The sequence below is a fragment of the Emydura macquarii genome, unplaced genomic scaffold, assembly GCF_026122565.2.
Source record: "Emydura macquarii macquarii isolate MOO-44397 ecotype Brisbane River unplaced genomic scaffold, CSIRO-AGI_Emac_v2 contig_1451, whole genome shotgun sequence".
NCBI classification, from domain to species: domain Eukaryota; kingdom Metazoa; phylum Chordata; order Testudines; family Chelidae; genus Emydura; species Emydura macquarii.
This window is the reverse complement of record NW_027131588.1, coordinates 15377679-15397417: the sequence shown is the minus strand read 5'-3', so window position 1 is coordinate 15397417 and position 19739 is coordinate 15377679. Positions and strand designations below refer to the sequence as shown.

General features: G+C 43.1%; 1 protein-coding gene across 1 annotated transcript in view; it reads left to right on the top strand.

Moving 5' to 3' along the window:
• The window catches only part of SUSD1 (sushi domain containing 1), an 89573-nt gene that overhangs the window by 66425 nt on the left and 3409 nt on the right, over nt 1-19739 (top strand). Inside the window, exons 19-22 of the mRNA XM_067553489.1 lie at nt 5756-5849; nt 7058-7313; nt 10649-10688; nt 18961-19054. Coding sequence (XP_067409590.1) covers nt 5756-5849; nt 7058-7313; nt 10649-10688; nt 18961-19054 — 484 coding nt within the window. The remainder of the gene's footprint in view (nt 1-5755; nt 5850-7057; nt 7314-10648; nt 10689-18960; nt 19055-19739) is intronic.

The window sequence follows — 19739 nt, the reverse complement described above, 5'->3', positions numbered from 1 at the left end:
TGACGGTGGTCGGGGACTCCCTCCTAAGGGGGACGGAGTCATCCATCTGCCGTCCGGACCGGGAAACTAGAGAAGTGTGCTGCTTGCCTGGAGCTAGGATTAGGGATGTGACGGAGAGACTGCCAAAACTTATCAAGTCCTCAGACCGCTACCCCTTCCTGCTCCTCCATGTGGGCACCAATGACACTGCCAAGAATGATCTTGAGCGGATCACTGCGGACTACGTGGCTCTGGGAAAAGAGATTAAGGAGTTTGAAGCGCAAGTGGTGTTCTTGTCCATCCTCCCTGTTCAGGGAAAAGGCCTAGGTAGGGACAGTTGCATTGGGGAAGTAAATGCGTGGTTACGCAAGTGGTGTCGAAGGGAGGGCTTTGGATTCTTCGATCATGGAATGCTGTTCCAGGAAGAAGGATTACTAGGAAGGGACGGGATTCATCTAACGAAGACAGGGAAGAGCATCTTCGCAGACAGGCTGGCTAACCTAGTGAGGAGGGCTTTAAACTAGTTTCGACGGGGGATGGGGACCTAAGCCCGAAGGTTAGTGGGGAAGAGGGACACCGCAAGGAAGCAGAAGTAGGAGGGTGCAGCAGGGGAAGCCTCCCGATTCATACTGTGAAAGTAGGCCACTCGGCTACTTATCTCAAGTGCCTGTACACAAATGCAAGAAGCCTGGGAAACAAGCAGGAAGAACTGGAAGTCCTGGCACAGTCAAGAAACTACGACATGATTGGAATAACTGAGACTTGGTGGAATAACTCTCACGATTGGAGCGCTGTCATGGATGGGTATAAACTGTTCAGGAAGGACAGGCAGGGGCGAAAGGGGGGAGGAGTTGCACTGTATGTAAGAGAGCACTATGACTGTTCTGAGCTCCAGTATGAAACTGGAGATAAGTCAGTTGAGTGTCTCTGGGTTAAGCTTAGAAGCAAGAACAATAAGAGTGATGTCCTGGTGGGTGTCTGTTACAGACCACCAGACCAAGAGGATGAGGTAGCTGAGGCTTTCTTTACTCAACTAGGGAAAGTTTCCATTTCACAGGGCCTGATTCTCATGGGAGACTTCAATCACCCTGACATCTGCTGGAAGAGCAATACAGCGGAGCACAAACAATCCAGGAAGTTTTTGGAGAGTGTTGCAGACAATTTCCTGGTGCAAGTGCTGGAGCAACCAACTAGGGGCCATGCTTTTCTTGACCTGCTGCTCACAAACAGGGAAGATTTGGTAGGGGAAGTACAAGTGGGTGGCAACCTAGGCAGCAGTGACCATGAGATGGTCGAGTTCAGGATCCTGACGAAAGGAAGAAAGGAGAGCAGCAGGATACGGACCATGGACTTCAGAAAAGCGGACTTTGACTCCCTCAGGGAACTGATGGGCAGGATTCCCTGGGAGGCTAATATGAGGGGGAAAGGAACCCAAGAGAGCTGGCTGTATTTTAAAGAGACCTTATTGACGGCACAAGAGCAAACCATCCCGATGTGCAGAAAGAATAGCAAATATGGTAGGCATCCAGCTTGGCTTAACAAAGATGTCCTTGGCGAACTTAAACACAAAAAAGAAGCTTACAAGAAGTGGAAGCTTGGTCAGATGACTAAGGAGGATTATATAAACACTGCTCGAACGTGCAGGAATGAAATCAGGAAGGCCAAAGCACAATTGGAGTTGCAGCTAGCAAGGGACGTGAAGGGGAACAAGAAGGGTTTCTACAGGCATGTTGCCAACAAGAGGAAGATTAGAGAAAGTGTGGGCCCCTTAGAGAATGAGGGAGGCGACCTAGTGACGGAGGATGTGGAGAAAGCTGAGGTACTCAATGCCTTTTTTGCCTCTGTCTTCACAGACAAGATCAGCTCTCAGACTGCTGCACTGGGTGGCACAGAATGGGAAGGAGGTGAACATCCCACAGTGCTGAAGGAACGGGTCCAAGACTATTTAGAAGGATTGGACATTCACAAGTCCATGGGGCCGGATGCAATGCACCCGAGGGTGCTGAGGGAGTTGGCTGAGGTGATTTCAGAGCCATTGGCTATTATCTTTGAAAGCTCGTGGGAACAGGGGGAGGTCCCTGAGGACTGGAAAAAAGCAAATATAGTGCCCATCTTCAAAAAAGGGAAGAAAGAGGATCCAGGGAACTACAGACCGGTCAGCCTCACCTCAATCCCTGGAAAAATCATGGAGCAGGTCCTTAAGGAATCCATTTTAAGGCACTTGGAGGAGAGGAAGGTGATCAGGAACAGTCAACACGGATTCACTAAGGGAAAGTCATGCCTGACCAACCTGATTGCTTTCTATGATGAGGTGACTGGCTCTGTGGATGTAGGGAAGGCGGTGGATGTGATATACCTTGACTTTAGCAAAGCTTTTGATACTGTCTCACACAGTATTCTTATCAGCAAGTTAAAGAAGTATGGGTTGGATGAATGGACTATAAAATGGATAGAGAACTGGCTAGAGCATAGGGCTCAACGAGTAGTGATCAATGGCTCCATGTCTAGCTGGCAACCGGTCACAAGCGGAGTTCCCCAGGGGTCGGTCCTGGGGCCGGTTTTGTTCAACATCTTTATTAATGATCTGGAGGATGGGGTAGATTGTACCCTCAGCAAGTTTGCGGACGACACTAAGCTGGGGGGAGTGGTAGATACCCTGGAGAGTAGGGATAGGATACAGAGTGACCTAAACAAACTGGAAGATTGGGCCAAAAGAAACCTAATGAGGTTCAACAAGGACAAGTGCAGAGTCCTCCACTTAGGAAGGAAGAATCCCATGCACAGCTAAAGACTGGGGACCGATGAGCTGGGCAGCAGCTCTGCAGAAAAGGACCTGGGGGTAACGGTGGATAAAAAGCTGGATATGAGTCAGCAGTGTGCCCTGGTTGTCAAGAAGGCTAATGGCATATTGGGCTGCATTAGGAGGGGCATTGCCAGCAGGTCACGGGAAGTGATTCTTCCCCTCTATTCGGCATTGGTAAGGCCGCATTTAGAATATTGTGTCCAGTTTTTGGCCCCCCACTACAAAAAGGATGTGGACAAGTTAGAGAGAGTGCAGCGGAGGGCAACCAAAATGATTAGGGGGCTGGAGCACAGGACTTATGAGGAGAGGCTGAGGGAACTGGGCTTGTTTAGTCTGCAAAAGAGAAGAATGAGGGGGATTTGATAGCAGCCTTTAACTACCTGAAAGGGGGTTCCAGGGAGGATGGGGCTAGGCTGTTCTCGGTGATGGCAGATGACAGAACAAGGAGCAACGGTCTCAAGTTGCAGGGCGGGAGGTCTAGGTTGGACATTAGGAAAAAGTTTTTTACTAGGAGGGTGGTGAAGCACTGGAATGGGTTACCTAGGAAGGTGGTGGAATCTCCATCCTTAGAGGGTTTTAAGCTGAGGCTTGACAAAGCCCTGGTTGGGATGATATAGCTGAGGTTAGTCCTGCTTTGAGCAGGGGGTTGGACTAGATGACCTCCTAAGGTCCCTTCCAACTCTAATATTCTATGATTCTATGATTCTATAAGACTTCAGTTGTAAACTGCATCTGTAAAAAGTCAAAGGTTTCTGAGATTTAAAAAAGGGACAACTCAGGAATATTAATGATTTTAAATAATCGGGCCATTCCTGTGTGAAACATATGCTTGATAACAAACAACTGAGTTGTGTCAATATCATCCAAAAGCTAGCAGGTCTGAGCTATGGGTTGAGGTGCTCAAACACTGCAGAAGGCAACACTGGCTGAATTTATTCTAAGGCTGAGTACTGTGTGCCTGTTTGGGGAAGAAGCTCACACACAGACCTCCTCAACATCCTGCTAAATGAGGCTGTGAGACTTGTAGCTGACACTCCTGAAGGCCACTCTGCTTCCTTGGTTTCCAGTCCTCGCAAACATCCTTTCTCCAGCCATCTGGAGAGAGATGTCTACATAGCACGAGCACAAAAGAGTTCTTGCTAACTCAAAGCTCTCATGCCATGACAACGTTGTTCATCCACCTCACGCTTGCCTTAAGTCCTGCCAACCACTCTGCATGGTTGGAGAAGCTCTTCCGTCATCTAGCTTCACCCCAGAAGACACTTGGCGGATGCAATGGGCGGGCGGGCAGGCTCTGACGTAAACAATAAACACCTCATGATGATCCCACTTTTGAACATCCTGGTTTCTTGCTCTGTCGAAAACAGTGGATGACCATCAACCATATTAGGATGTTACATGGAAGAGGTGTGCACCTGATGCACAAATGGGAGAGTCAAAGATTTGCCACAGTGCGAATGCGGAGTCCTCCAAACCATCGAACAGTCTGTGAACAAGTGCCTTATCTTGTCATTTCCAGGAAGTATAACATCCAGATCCATGCTGTTTTCCTATTACACTTGCAGTGTTACTACATGTGCTTTGTGCTATGTTTTGGCTTCCAGCTAACACCATAACCCAGCTCAAATATTCTTGCCATAAAAATAAACCTCATAGTGAAGTGCCAAATTCCTGGTTACCCAGCACTCATTCTGAGAGGCTGCGCAGAGCAGGTTTAGTTGAAGCTGGGGTAGATACTGGCACTTTTAGGTTTATGTCACTGTGAAGTTTGAAAGATGTTGCTTCAAGATGGTAGTCTGTAATCCTGGTAGAAATTTTTATAGCAGTTTAGCTGAAGACCAGGAGGGTTAGATGTTAACAGCAAGCAGCTGGATTTGGGGCTGCTTCACTCCTGATCAGGAATTTTCCCACGCAGTGGCAGCCCCGCATTAGATGCTGGCATTGTTTCCTACTTCATAAAGGTGGTCTGAAGTCTTTATTTTTCCCACATGGATTGTTAAATTTTGATGTTCTGCAGACCTGGTAGTTGATTTCTTTTTGGCAAGCGTTAACTTTCTGGCAAGGTGCTTTTTTTTTTTTTTTTTTTAAATGTCCTGGTTGCCAAATACTGCACATGGAAGAACTTGCTTATAGGGCCCCCTCCTGTTTCCTGGGGTGAGAATGAAACCAGTTTTTAAATTTTGGATTGTTGCAGCTTTGCTTCTTATCAGGACAGTCTGGAGAGACTTAGATGTGCTTAAAATTTTAACAACTTGTATTTCTGACCAGTTACCCAATGTGGCAAAGACCCCCAAACGTTAAAGGCACTTGTGGTTTTCAGATTTGCAATTCTTTAAGCCACTTCTTAGGCATGGTAGATACAGTTAAGTGCTCTAAAGGGACTTTCCCTGTTACACTCCCTGTCTGACATTTAATGCAAAGCTCAGATCAGTTGGATGTTGTAGGCCTCATGCACTTTGGCTAGGATCAAAAAAATATTTTAAAAAATCCCTGATGTTTTCTCTAAGTAGAAAATTGAAATTAAAGCTTCTCTTGACTGCGTTTGGATGCCAAAGGAAGAGAGGGTACAAAATAGGAACCAAAAAAAGCTACTGCAACAGAATTTGTTTTCCTACCTCTGAGTTCTGTAGGAGTTGAGGAGGCTCTTGAAAGTTCAGGGAAGTGCTGAAAGTCTTGTATGATAGCTTAAATTATTTGACTCAGATGTTCAAGGTTTACAAGAACTAAGGTTTAGATCCCACTCTCAGGATGAGCCTGCTGATATGCAGTTCAATCAAAATAAAAATAATCTCCAGTGTTTGGTAACCAAAGATGTTGTCTGTATACTCTAAGATATTTGTATTCAGATTTCAATCGAAAGCCCAGCTGCAGCATTTAGGGGTAGTTACTGTGTTGTGTGAGAAAAAGCTTAGTACTCTGACTTGAATTATTTCTGAAACCTTTCTAAAGTGCTCATACTTGTTTGCTTTTTAGATCCTCTGTTCCCAGAAATAGAGTTTGTAACAGTACAAGGACCGGTGCCAGCACTCAGCCTACGGAAAGCAGAAGATAGAAATGGACCTATCAGGTCTGTGGATTTTTTCCTTACATGCTCCAGACTCCCCGAAATATATTTTTAAATTACTGATAATTTAGATGTTTGATGTTTATGTTAGACTGTATTCGATTAGATAATTTTATTAGAGGTGGAACCAAACCAGAAAGTTTGGATCCAGATCCCATCTTCACTATAGTTTGGGATTGTTCAGCTATGGAGTTTTTCTTCAGGTTAATCTCCATTTTTTTTTTTTTTTTGGACCAAAATTCTGCCCTCAATCACTCTGACATTATACTGGTGTAACTCCATTGGCTTCAGTGGAGCTACCCCAGATTTTCATTGGTGTAACTAAGAGCAGTTTATAATTTTCATGTGCAAACCATATTATACATAACAGGAAATTCTCTAGTAGTCAAGAGGAAGTTGAGAAAGAAGTTTGTTCTTCTGCATATCCTGATAAACAGCACCACTGTATTAATTTACTGGTGCCAAAATGATAACTACTATTTGAAGAAGTGAGTTTTAGCTTTGCTGACATATGATGGTAAGTGCTTGGGAAATAAGAGAGAGAAGTTATTACTGTAACTCACATTCCAGTAAGGCAGGAAATATTTGCAAGTTAAAACATAGTGCAGGAGCCAAAGGATAGTGTAACAGCAGTAAATTGCATGTACTGTGATAGTTGCTATTTCTTGTGGGAGGACATCATGCTCTGAACTTTGTTTAGTGAACTCCAGGGGCAGGTTTCCCATTAAAGTTCAATAGATGGGATCTGTGATCACTTTCTTGATATTGGAAAAGCGTCTTTCTGGGAAATCAGGGACAAATAGGTTTTTATAGGCTGATAATCTGTTTCTTCTTGTAGCCAAACTGGAGCTGAAAGTTGTATGTTAAATAAATTGAGCAAAAGGGCAGTTTGTAGTGATTCTCAGTTAGTATTTTCATGTGCGAATGGCCAAATTACCACGCACAATCATGTTGAATCTGTGTATGCAGTTTGGAAAATCAGCCTTATAATAGGCATATATAGTATGTGTTATACAGAGGGCAATAAATAGTTTGTAAATTAAGTGAAATATTTCACCCACACACAGAAAGATTTCACACAGAATGTTAATGATTTGAAAACTATGAAACAAAGTGCAATATATATAAAGGACTAAATGGAAATACGATTTTGCTATGGTATTTAGTGCATGGGAATGAATGCTGATAGTTGCTTTTCTGTTTCCTTCTAGTTTTTATCAAGTGTTTGTACTTCCCTTGGCCTTGCAAAGCACATTTATTTGTGATTCCCTGGTGGCTGCAACTTTCTTTAGCAATGCCACTGACGTTGAGGGATATGTGGCAGCTGAATTCCTGGCCAAGGACGTCACTGACAACATGCTGATCTCTCTTGGAGACAGACATTACTATGGAGCGTTCTATAATGCTCCCTTAAAGCAGGGGAAAGATTACTGTGTGGTACTGAGAATTATAAGCCAATGGAATAAGGTAATGGATATTTTAAAAACTTTTCTCTGAGACTTCGTTGAATGAAAGAAGTTTTAGTTGCAAAACCAGGGGAAAACTTTGGCTTTTGTTCTGTGATGATATTATTGTAAGGAACAACAAGTTGAGGGTATAAAATTTAAATTGAAACGTCTTGAAGTAGCCATTTTAATTACTTGCAAATCTCTTCACCACTGTAATGCAGAAGCAATTCTGAATGCTGAAATATAAACAAAGGAAAGGATTAGGGATTTAGTGCCAATTTCTGCCCTCAGGGATGTGTGCACAAACCCCACTGATTAATAGGGGATTTACAGGTGCCTATAATTTACAGAGGCCATAATTTACCCATTGGGAGTGTTAGTATCTGAAAGCCACTCAAGAGCAACAATATGATTCTTTAGAGTAAAGCATTTGACTCAAAAGAAAGTATTCTGTTCTTCCAAGTGACACTACAAGATGACAAGACTTTCTTCATACTGAAGTTTTTTGTTTTCCTTGTACTTTAGCCTTATAAATAGCAGAGGATATCAACTGTGGTCACCCCTGGTTTTACTGGAGGACTTTTTGGGAGGGTGTATGTTATTGATACTCATACCTCTATTGAAGAGGCAGAGTTGTTGAATTTTCAATATTTTGGCAGAAGGAAAGCCCTTTGTTATTTAGTCATTGATGTTAAATAGATATTAGCAAAAGCCATACCAAAAGTTTTTAAATAATGTGATTAAAAATTCTTTCCTTCCTAAATTGCTCATTTATTGTTCTTCTGATGTCATCATTTTGGCATCATAAACCTGGTCCTACACTAGACAAATTACTCGTTGCTGACAACCGATGTCAGCTGTGGGTAATTTTTCAGTGTAGATCTGGCCATAGAGTATTCCAGGTAATACAGGACCTGAATTTCACAGAACAGAACTTTCAAGGCTTCTTTATACCTTATAAAGCAACCAAAAAGGGCACAAACCCTTTCTTTTCCTTTTGTCGGTCACTTTTAAATATTCCCCTGCAGTTTTGGAAACCCTAGCCCCATATCATTGTACATGAAAACCAGAAAATGAAAATGGCTTTTTATAAAATTGCAACTGCGCACCAGTCCAAACTGAGTGAAATGTGAAAGATCAAGGGAAATGTGAGGGACATCCACTTACGCTAGCCAAATGTCATGCCCCCAATCCTCTCCAACAGGGAATGTTGGGAGAGCATCAGGGAAGAAGCTAGGAAGTCTGAGATAATGGAAGAGATCCATTTTTCCTAGTGATAAATTTGGGATGTGGAAATTCTGGAGAGGGGGGAGGATTGGGGGATAGCCACAGAATGTCTGTCACTATCATGAAAACATCAGTTAAGCAGAACAATTTGTCCACCCTCAGATTTGTCTTTCTCAGTGAGAGCGTGGTGTTATTTAATTAGCTCCAACCCAGATGGTCCAGTGTCCAGTGATTGCTTTATGGATTCCTTGCCTCTCAATCTGCCAAGGCCTAAAATGAAGGACACTAAGAAAATAATAGTGCTTGGAGCTTAAAATGGTGTGGGTTTAATTTCTTTATCATAAATAAAACCTTCTACAACCCCAGTTTCATCATTCAGCATTTCTGGAGTGAATAATTTGTGGTATGTAATAAAAGCAACAGTATTTTGTAGTATGTAGAGCAGGCAGTGAAATGGCTAGGGGAAGAAAGTTGAAATTTGGAATATAATCCTAATTGCGGGGGAAATGCCTTTAACTGTTCAGTGACAACTGGTCTTGAAAAATTCATGTTGTGAGTGTGCAGTAGATTGCTTATATTTTCTCTCCCTAAGCTTGTGAAGTGCACAGCTATGGAAGGCTACACTGTCCGTGTTTGCATGACTAACTTGTGCATAGTGAAAAATGTAGTATAGAGGCCGAAGCAAAAACTCCATAGGGATGTCTTGGCTCAATCCCAGCGGACCTTGTTAGATGTGTGGGATTAAGGATGGTTGCCTCACACTTTAGGTCAGATTGTGAGCCCCATACCCTCGGTGCAGAGTAGTTTCTTGCATGAGTCATTTTTCGGAAGTCATTGGGACTACATGTGTGATTAAGTGTTCACCAATGCGAGTAAGAACTTTCCAATCTGACCTACTGTAAGGTGCACAGGAGTGTACCCTGCCCTGAATTTAGGAGCTGTGCAACTCATAAGGTAGGCAGGAGAGGATCTACTTCCTGCAGAACTCTTACGGTGCATGGGATAAAACATGCCAAATAGGCAGTTGGCCAAACAGCTCCAGATAGTGGAATTTATAGGAGCTAGTGCCAAACTTTTCAAGCCAGTAGTGTTTTGAATTCCTGCAGGTCTGTTTTTGTTCCTTTTTTACCTCATCTTTTGTCCTTTTAAACAGTTAGAAAATTCCATAGCAACGTATTAAGTAACATTGAGGTTGCACAGAAGCTCAAAATAAAGCCCAAAACAAAGATTGTATCTACAAAGTTAATGCTGTCCCCTTGTGCAGATGCATCATGACAGTCTTTAATTACATGATAACATACCATTTATCCAATGCAGTAGTATACATTTTTGTCTAAAACCTTCAATAAAATATATATAAATACCAGAGTCCATGTAAGTCATTTATATGAAAAGTACATGTTAAACTATGCCAATATAACATAATTCATATTAAGTATACACAACAGAGTAGTACTTAAAATTTGCTGATGCATACATATGTATATTTGGGGGTGTGAGAGGCTGAAAAAGAAAAAGGAATTTTACATGGTTGCTGGGAAGAATAGAGAAGAGAACACACTGAAAAAGAGGAGAATTGATCAAACGAGTTTATAGAAGAAGTCTGTCAGTAAGATATTTTGGACCATTATGAATATTAAACTAGTGTAAGCACTATATTTAAAGATTCCTTAAAAATTATAAGGTGCTAGATGTGTCTACAAGGCTGGAGAAAACATTGTATACTGTGTTATTTGAGAAACAGTGAGTGTCCATGTAATTAAACACTGTATAGGAATTGCTACAGGTGAATGGGAGTAGAGTTAAGACTGCATGTGCAGCCTTAACTTTGGTGTTTCCTAACTTTTTGAACACTTAACCATGCAACTATATAGTCCTTGTCATGTAGGGTTTTTAGAGGTCCATTGTTTTCTATGCAAAAGATGAGAGCTAGACTTTCTCTTTATTCTTGTCTTTATAGCCTGTAGTCTTCTCAGGAAAACTGTGATGATGAAGCAAAAACACAGGACTCTATTCTAACTGTACTAAATTTGCATCTTGCCTGAATGCCTTTGCTGATGATGTAGGTTTATTGATTTAATACATCTCATGGGAAAATAATGACGTTGGTTCTGTTTTCCTTTTCAGGTGAGGACACAGTCTTGTGCCGTTTGGGCACAAATTGAAGGTAAGGCAGTTTTTCATCTAATAGGAAAACAGACGCTGTTGCTGCATTGCCTGGCTATATCTTGGCATACAACTGACCATTTCTGTGGCTGTTGTCTAATTCACTGCTAGCAGTGAAGTCCAGTGGAGCGCTGGAAAGGTTAGAGCAGGGCTTTTCAACCATGGGTCAGGACCCAAACTTGGGTCTCCGGAATGTTTCAAATGGTTGCATGGCAGCTCCTACGGCTCCTGTCCCGGGACTGGTTGGACTCACCTCCTTGCTCCAGGCACTGTGACCTCTAGGATCCCAGCACCACTCAGATTTCACCCAGCTGACATGACGACAGGAGTCTGGGAAGGCCAAAGTTTAGTGAATGGCACTGCAACCCCATGAGCCAGCTCTCAACTCCACTCTCACAAATTTGGTCGAGTCGGGGTAGGAGGGCAGACATGAGCAGTGCTACAACCTGGAGCTTGCAATGCGTAGAGCAGAGAGCAAGCCCAGCCAGCCCCACAGCACAAGAGCTGCCACTGTGGAGCGAGTGCTGGGCAGGACTCAACTCCCCTGAGGGGTAGGACCAAAATCAACCAACAACCTCCACCCCCAGACTGTTTACTGAGTCGCAATTGGCCATAAACGTTTACAAATGGATCCTGAGCCCAAAAAGGTTGAGAATCACTTGGTTAGAAGACAGCACGTTACATTCGTGCTGTAACATTTACAAGGACAAATTTTCATAGGGATTCAACCTGGCTTCCAAAATTGAATCTTCAGTCATTTTTGCATCTACACTTTTCTGCATCCAATTTTTTATATATCAAAATATGGGAATAAAATGTCCTGTACACTAAAACTTGGCAGTGCAGAATTGTAAGTGTGATTTAGAGGCTCTGTTTTGAAAATTTGGCTCACGATGTCTTTCACTGGTTTTAGAAAAAAAAAATCTATGGTTAATATTTTATGGGAGTCCTCAAAGAATTAAACCGTCACTGAAAGACATTATTCACAGTTTTCATTCTCTGTGTGATTCTGTGCTGGTCTTCATATAGTACAAGATTGAAAATTAATAAGTAGGTACTATAAGTATGGGGTCTCAAAAGTACCATTAAGTTAATTTAAAAGATGGGTTAATGAAGGGTGATTAGAGTGGACATTTCAAGGTGGCTATATCACTATCCTTCTTTTCAGTATGGAGATTGCTCTCAGGAGGTAAGGTATCCTCAACTTATCCACACGGCAGAAAGTGTCCCCTTTACCCGTCTCTTCCTTACCTCTCTTGGAAGGCAAATTTTAGCCACTTTTGCAAATACAAAGGCACCAATAAACAATAGACAACTATACTGACTCGAGGCTCCACTTCTGAGTTGGATGATTACAGCGCTGGGAAATATAGCACAAGTACTCTGTAAATATATTCAAGAGATCAAGTTTTTATTTCCACAGATATTCTTGGTTAGTGAACATTAAGCTTTTATGCTTGAGCACCTGCTTCCAGACAAGAATCTGAACACAGCCACAGTTAGAATAGCACACACACACACACTCAGGCCTTGACATGGTATGACAAAAAAACCTTAAATTTAAACTCTGCATCTAGCCAATAAAACCTAAGGTGGGATAGGATTTTTTCTAAGAACGATGCCTTGGGCAAGATCTGTGTGCCCCGGAGACGACAAGGTATTACCCATTTATACCTGGATAAAAAGCCCCTTATCCTGTTCGTCTGCTTCAGCTGTAACCTCTCCCTGAGACGGACGCTCTAGTGGGTTCTTTATGCCCTCCTCCTGATGATTAGAGAGAGTTATGCTCCTCTAATCAAGGGATAGAAATAAGACTATGTAACCAGTCAAAACTAATCAACACCACTTGACTATTGAGTATCAAATACAGAAAACTGTTCAAAATAACAAAAAAAGTCTGGGTAAATTTGAATAATCTTGAACTCCCGATCCACTCTCTGACATTCTGTGGAAAGAAAGACAGGCTGAATGCAGCACGTAAACTGTTCACTGTGATTCATATAAATTAGCTCTACTACTAGATCATCTGAATCGCTCTCTGTAGTGAACATCACTAAGTTCTGCTCATGTAGTTCTGGCAATACCTAAGTAACAGGCCTTCTATCTAGACAGAAACTGCTAGATAGGATAACCAACCAGAAGGTAGGAAATTATCCCACCCCTCCGATTCATTCATTGTCAGGCATTTAGCTGTCTGGTGGTGGTAATTCTTTCTGGGCAGAGCACAGAGGATCTCTGGTACGGCTTTAAGTGAAACATAACCTAAACCTGTTGCTGCTGTTCCTCTGTGCTAGCTGCTGTACTTGTGCAGCTTGCTAATGTTCCACTGAGGCCCTTAGATGGGGAGAACGTTGCTGGAGTTCTCAGCAGCTGTACAGGTGTGCTATGCTGGACAAAATTAGTGCGTTGAACAGCAGTCAACTGGTGAAAATGAAAGCAAATCAAACAAGAAACGTAAGAAGTGTATATTCTGCTCCTCAAAATGTCTGAATCCTTCAATTCCTGTTTCTCTAGTTCGTTTTAAACCATGAAACAAGGAAATTATCCTCACAGGATGCCTTCTGAGAGAGAGCTCTCTCTCCCAGGTATGAAAGGGCAGGCTAGTAGCAAGTGCTAAGGAGAGATGGTGACTGGCATCACCTGTTGTTTATTGAATGCTTGTACAAGCTGTCTCTCTGCCCTGGGGAGATTCAGGCTGCCTCCTCTAGCTGATTAATAACAGGGCTGTTTCTTGTCTGCTGAATCTGAAGCAGCCAGTCTTTATAGGAGAAAAGCAAAGAAAAAAAGAATACTTACTCATCTCTGGATTCCCTCATTCCCGGCCCCAGCCGCAGCTCCAGCCCCTGGTTTCCGCAGGGGGGAGAGGTGCAGACAAAAAACTTTGGGGACCAGTGGTATATAATGTGAATAGCTGTCCCTGTAGTTGAGGGACTTTTGCCCCACTCCCTGGGCTTCCAGCTGTGCGCCACCTGTAGCAAGCCACTGCCAGTGAGTGACCTGCACTCTAGCTGTTTGATGTGCCTCGGGCAAACTCACGTTAAAGAGAAGTGCCAGATCTGCAGAGGCTTCAGATGGGGCACTCAAAATGACAGAGACATTTGTCTGGAGGCCTTACTCATGGAGGCAGCTCTCAGAGCAGTCTTGGAGCTGAACCACTCCGAATCAGCACCAAGCAACAGTCCATCCAGGATCTCCCCTTCAAGGGTACTTCCTTTTTCTCTGAACAGATGAACTCCAAACTTAATAGCCATACTTCACTTCCTGGACCTTTACATGCCCCCGGCCTCCAGGAAGCATTTTAGTTCCCAGCAACTTTCCAGATTCCTGGCATCTTGCTGATAAGAGCCCTACAAAGAAAGGGAAAGGGCTATTAATGTCGTTAGCCCCACCTTCTGCCTCAGCTTCCCAATCGGGTTCATGTAGATGCCCTGGTGGGGCCAGGCAGACCTTTTGAAGGTACGCCCAGGACAGCACATTGGTCTATTCTCCAGATCCATCCCCTCTTCTGTTTTTGGACTGCCTGTCGCCCTCAGCCCAGCATGGTCTTTCATACCATCAGACCATTGGGTGCTTAGCACTATAACAGTTAGTTATACCTTCCAGTATTTGTCCACCCCCTCCCTACCACTTGCCTACCTTGTCCCTCTTTAGGGATCCTTCTCATGAGCAGCTTCTCATTCAGGAGTTGCAAGCACTCCTACATATGGGGATGTAGAGGAGGTTCCTCAAGACTTGAGAGGGAAAGGGTTTTACTTCTGATATTTCCTAATCCCGAAGGCCAGTTGAAGTCTATGGTACATCCTGAGCCTGCGTCACCTCAATAAATATCTCAAGAAACTGAGGTTCCGCATGGTCTCCTTGGCCTCCGTCATTCCCTCCCTGGATCCAGGAAACTGGTATGCCGCCCTTGATTTGAAGGACGCTTATTTTCTACATCTCCATCTTTCACATACACAGGAGATTCTTCATGTTTGTGGTGTCAGCCTCCCAGCGGGTTTACACAAAGTGTATGGTGCCGATAGCAACCTTCCTCAGACATCGAGGCGTACAAGTCTACCTGTACCACGACTGGCTGATCAAAGGCTGCTCGCAGGCTCAAGTGCAGCTCAGTATCGGCATAGTACGGGCCACCTTTCAGGTGCTGGGTCCATTAATATATGAGCAAAAGGCAACTTTGGTCCCAATTCAGAGGAAGAGTTCATCGGAAGAGCAGTGCTCGACTCCACCCATTCCAAGGCCTATCTACCAGAGGCCAGATTCCAAACTATGTCGGACCTGATCGACCAGGTCACAACCCACCCTCTTACAAGTGCTTGGGCTTGCCTCAAATTGTTGGGTCACATGGCAGCATGTTCTTATGTGGTGCAGTATGCACAGCTATGCCTCAGACCCTTACAGATCTAGTCTGTAAGCATCAGTCTAGTTGGCATCAGTCTAGTCCCCGGGCAGACACTACTTGCACTTAGTACTCATGATTTCACTGCCCATCCTAGCTTCAATGACTTGGTGGAAAGATCTGGGTTCCATAATGACAAGAGTACCCTTCTTTTCCCCCCCCCCCCCCCCGTGTGCATCAGTAAACTTGGGGTGGGTAGCTCACCTCAACAGGCTCAGGACCTCTAGTCCCAGGAAGAGCTCTCCCTGCATATAAATGTCAAGGAACTCAGGGCCATACACTTAACTTGCCATGTGTTCCTCCCCCAGAACTCAGGCAAGGTGGTACAGGTCTTGATGAATAATACGGCCTCAATATTTTACATCAACTAGCAGGGAGGAGCTCGATCTTCAGCCAAGAACCCCTCAGACTGTGGGACTTCTGTGTGAAACACACCACTCACCTTGAGGCATCACATCTCCCAGGAGCCCAGAATACACTGGTGAATTACCAGAGCAGATCCTTCTCCTTTCACCACGAGTGGTCTCTTCACTGGGAGGTCATCAATGTCATCTTCATGAAGTGGGGACCTCCCCAGGTAGACCTGTTCGCCAGCAGACAGAAAAGGAAATGCCATCAGTTCTCTTTGCTGCGCTGGCTCAGCAGGGGCTCCTTCTCTGATGCCTTCCTGCTCTCATGGGCAGACTGCCTACTCTGTGCTTTCCCACCGATCCCCTTGGTTCACAAGGTCATCCTAAAGATCAAGCGGGACAAGGCGAAGGTTGTCCTGATAGCTCTTGCATGGCCACGCCAGCGTTGGTTTAGTGTGTTTCTGGACCTCTCAGTGGCAGCTCCATTCACGCTCCCACCCCGTCCAGACTTGATGTCACAAGACCACGGCTGGTAGCTTCATCTGAACCTCGCCTCCCTGCACCTGACAGAATGGTTGCTGCATGGCTGAACTCTGAAGAGCAGACCTGCTCAGAACGAGTTCAACAGATCTTGCTAGGTAGCAGAAAGTCTTCCACCAGGGATACTTACTTCGCTATGTGGAAGTGTTTCACTTGCTGGGTCTCCAAACGGAATCTTTGTCCATCCCAGTCTACTCTGCAGTCTATCTTGGACTATTTGCCCCACCCAAAGCATCTCGAAGAACAACAGTTATAAAAGGTTACTAAGCATTTTTTTTCAAAAGATGAGCCTGGGAACTTAAATTCATAACTTTGCTAGACACTAAAAATAATGGACTGAATAGAAACACTGGATTTATGGCTTATTAAAACAATTTTTTACCCACTAATGACCCCCTAGCTGCTTCCTCCCACTTCCTTTCCTCTCCCTATGACTGGAGGGGTGTTAATGGGCCACTTCACCTTGAATGTTCCTTGAAATATGTGTTAACTATCTATGCTGAACACTCTGTTCCACCTTGTATTTAGTTGTGACTCTCTGAGGCCCTGTCTACACTACAAAATTAAGTCAAGCTAATTTACATTGGCATACAGCCACCGCAGTAGTTACATCGTTTGTACCCGTTTACCCTTTTGTTCCTTGTGTCGACAGTGCATATCCTTGCCAGGAGTGCTTGTATCAATTGTACTGTCAATGTGGGGCATTGTGGGTTAGCTCCTGAAATCCAGCATCAGTCGACATAAGCAACGTAGTGTCTACACTGACACTGTCTCGACCTAACTACATCGACCTTGACTCTCAGAAATTCTGGTAGCTTCAGGGAGTTGGGAGCTGTGGAGGCTGCCTGTTTTTCTGACACGTACTTTTCCTGTGGCTAAGGGCCGCAGAACAACTAGAGCTGGTTGAAACTTTTGCACCAGAAAGGCTTTTGGATGAAAAATGCTTTGTTCATCAAAATGTGTAGAAAAACGTTTGGTTTTGGGGAAAAAAAAACCCACATGAAGTGTTTCGGCAACATTGGAACATTCCGTTTTGACATTTTCTGAATGGAATGTTTGTTTCTAAACAACTTTTTAAACTAAATTCATCAATTTTTTTTTTTATTTTTAATTTTTTTTTAACATTAAAAATGTTAACAGGTTGAGATCAGACCAAAATATTTTGGTTTATCAAAATGAAATGTTACTAAAACAGCTTTTTTGTTTGAAATTTGTTTCATGGGCGATTTCAAAATTGTTAGTTTTGTTCCATTTCAGAACAGGGACAGTTTTTTGAAATTGTGGAATTTCTGAGAGTTGGAAATCTGGTTCCTGCCCCGTACTAAAAATAACTCTGCAGCCACAGAAAATTATCCCTTTATCATGTCTTTGTCATCTTTCCACTAACACTGTGAAGCCCTCTGATGTGCAGCTGGATTTTTCTCTTTGGGAGTGGGCAAAGGAAAATTGGAAGATGGGTGCGGGAATAAACCTTGTGTTTCCACTCGGACTCCACTTCCCCCTGGATAGGCCAGTCTTCCAGTCAATCCATGGCCTTATGGCACTTGTACAACTTGAAAGGTTGTGAGTATTTTTGAGAGGCTGAGTTCCTTGAGGAGTGAGTGCTACTTCATTCCACTTGCAAAAGAGAGGAAGGTCTAGAAATTAAATACAACCATGGCTATTTAGACCAGAGTTCGCTGCTGCATATGCCTTCTAGTGAGGCTTCGTTATAATCAGTTAAATTGCTGTAATAAAAAGTGGTAGGATGGTGATGGAAATAGGTTTTCAGCCCTATCATTAATAGTGGTCTGAATAAAATCAGAATGTAGTGATTTTAACTAAAATATAGGAAAACAAAGTGGGGGAGGGAAGTCATTTGTTGGGGCCTTGAGGGGATTTTTTTGTTTTTTGTTCAAGGTGTGTTGAAGTCTGTTCCATGGATGTTTGATTTTTATATGTGAAAACTGATTTTGTGATGAAGTAAAGGTTTATGTATTATTTTAAGTTCTGACCAAAATTGAACATGTACAGAGGCTGCTCAGATATTGCACGTAAGATCTTAACACACTGATTCTCAAATCATCGCTGGTGGCCATTTTCCATGAATACCAGTAAGCACTATGACTGTAGACCCTATTCTTGCAGTCACACATGTGAGTAATGGAGCTGCACGTGTGCATAAAATTATTCATACATATGTGTTTTCAGTATGAGGGCCATAATTTTGTTGTTTCTTGTGCATGTGTAGAAAATAAGAGGTGTTTCATGCAGTCAGAGCAAAGAATCTTTGCATTGTTTTGAAACAATTGACTCCTGAAAAGTTTGGTAACAAATGACAGCTCCTCCACATTTATTTCTTCTGAAACACCATGATGGGGAAATGACTTGCTCTTATACTAATTGAAAATTTCGTGGGGCCAATCATTTATATATTTAGATCCAAATGATTAATTCCTTATCTCAACCGCATGCCATTTTTAGTTCACATTTCTCTCAATTCTCATTAACTCAAATATTTGAGGGATTTGTTCATGTGCTGCAGCCATCTAGTCTCCCCATATGTGATTCCGTTGTGTTCATACTGCAGTTACCATCCTAAAAAAGGAAATAGTACCCAGATTGCAAGAATTTGGAAGAGAGGAGCTGAGCCATTTGATGACGCATTGGAAGCAACAGAATCAGTTAGTAGCACTGGAGACACTCTGGTCATATGACCTTGACTGAAACAGATGATGGTGTAAAAGGAAAAGAATCTTGATGAACGTTGATTGTCAAAAATAAAACAAAACAAACAAAAAAGAGGAGGGGGAGGGCAGCAGGAAAGTGAAAGACAGGAAAATGTAGTCTCCATTGGTTGTTCAGCTCAATTACTGCTTGATGGAGCAATAAATCCAGAGTAAGAATTTAACTTTGATTAGATTCAGGCAGTGAATCACAAGACTGAGCTGCCCCACTGCACCATTTTCTGTTTATTCACTTGAATTGTTTGATGTTTTTCCTTGCAGATTTATCACCTACTCTGCAGTTTATGACTGTTGCTGGATTAGGGTCAGTCACTGCAGTCTGCCTTATACTGTTCTTGTCCTTCTTGGCAGCACGGTATGTTACGTTAACTATTAACTTTAATTTTGTACCTCCCTTGGAGGGGGGTTTACTTGTTTTGTTTATCAAATAGTCCTTCTCAGCCAGCCTGCTTTGTTTAAGGCCTATTAGGTGGTTAGAAGCAATGGATCCACTAATTGAACCGACTAGCCGATAAAGTACAATTCCATTTATCCTCAGTGTTTTGGGAGGAGCATCAGCAAAAATGGCGGGGAGTCATCTAATGAGAGGAGGGAATGGGCAAGCAGTTCTCGGACATTTAGATCAGAGAGGTTTCAGTTGAATGGAGGCTAGATATATGAAGTTATACTGGGCACTGTTCTGAGACTAAGTACGCAGGCTTCATGGAAACTCTTCTGTCCTTTTCCATATGTCTGACCCATTGGTTCCCCTACAGTGCTCACTATTAAAAACTTCCTAATTCTGTGCTAAGCAACCATCCAAAAGACTAGTGACACTCAGTTAGCCAGTACAGGTGGGCCTTTCATTAAAGGTTGAACACAAGTAATTTCCCCAAGATTTTTACCATAATTTAAGTGGTTGCTTGGCTGGAGATAATCCTTCATGCAGGGACAGTAGCTTTAAAACTACCTTTCTTCCAAGGCAAAACAAATTATTTATTTCTGTAATCGGGGGGTGGGAGGGTTATGGGTTAAATGCCCTCTCCTAAAATAATTTCATT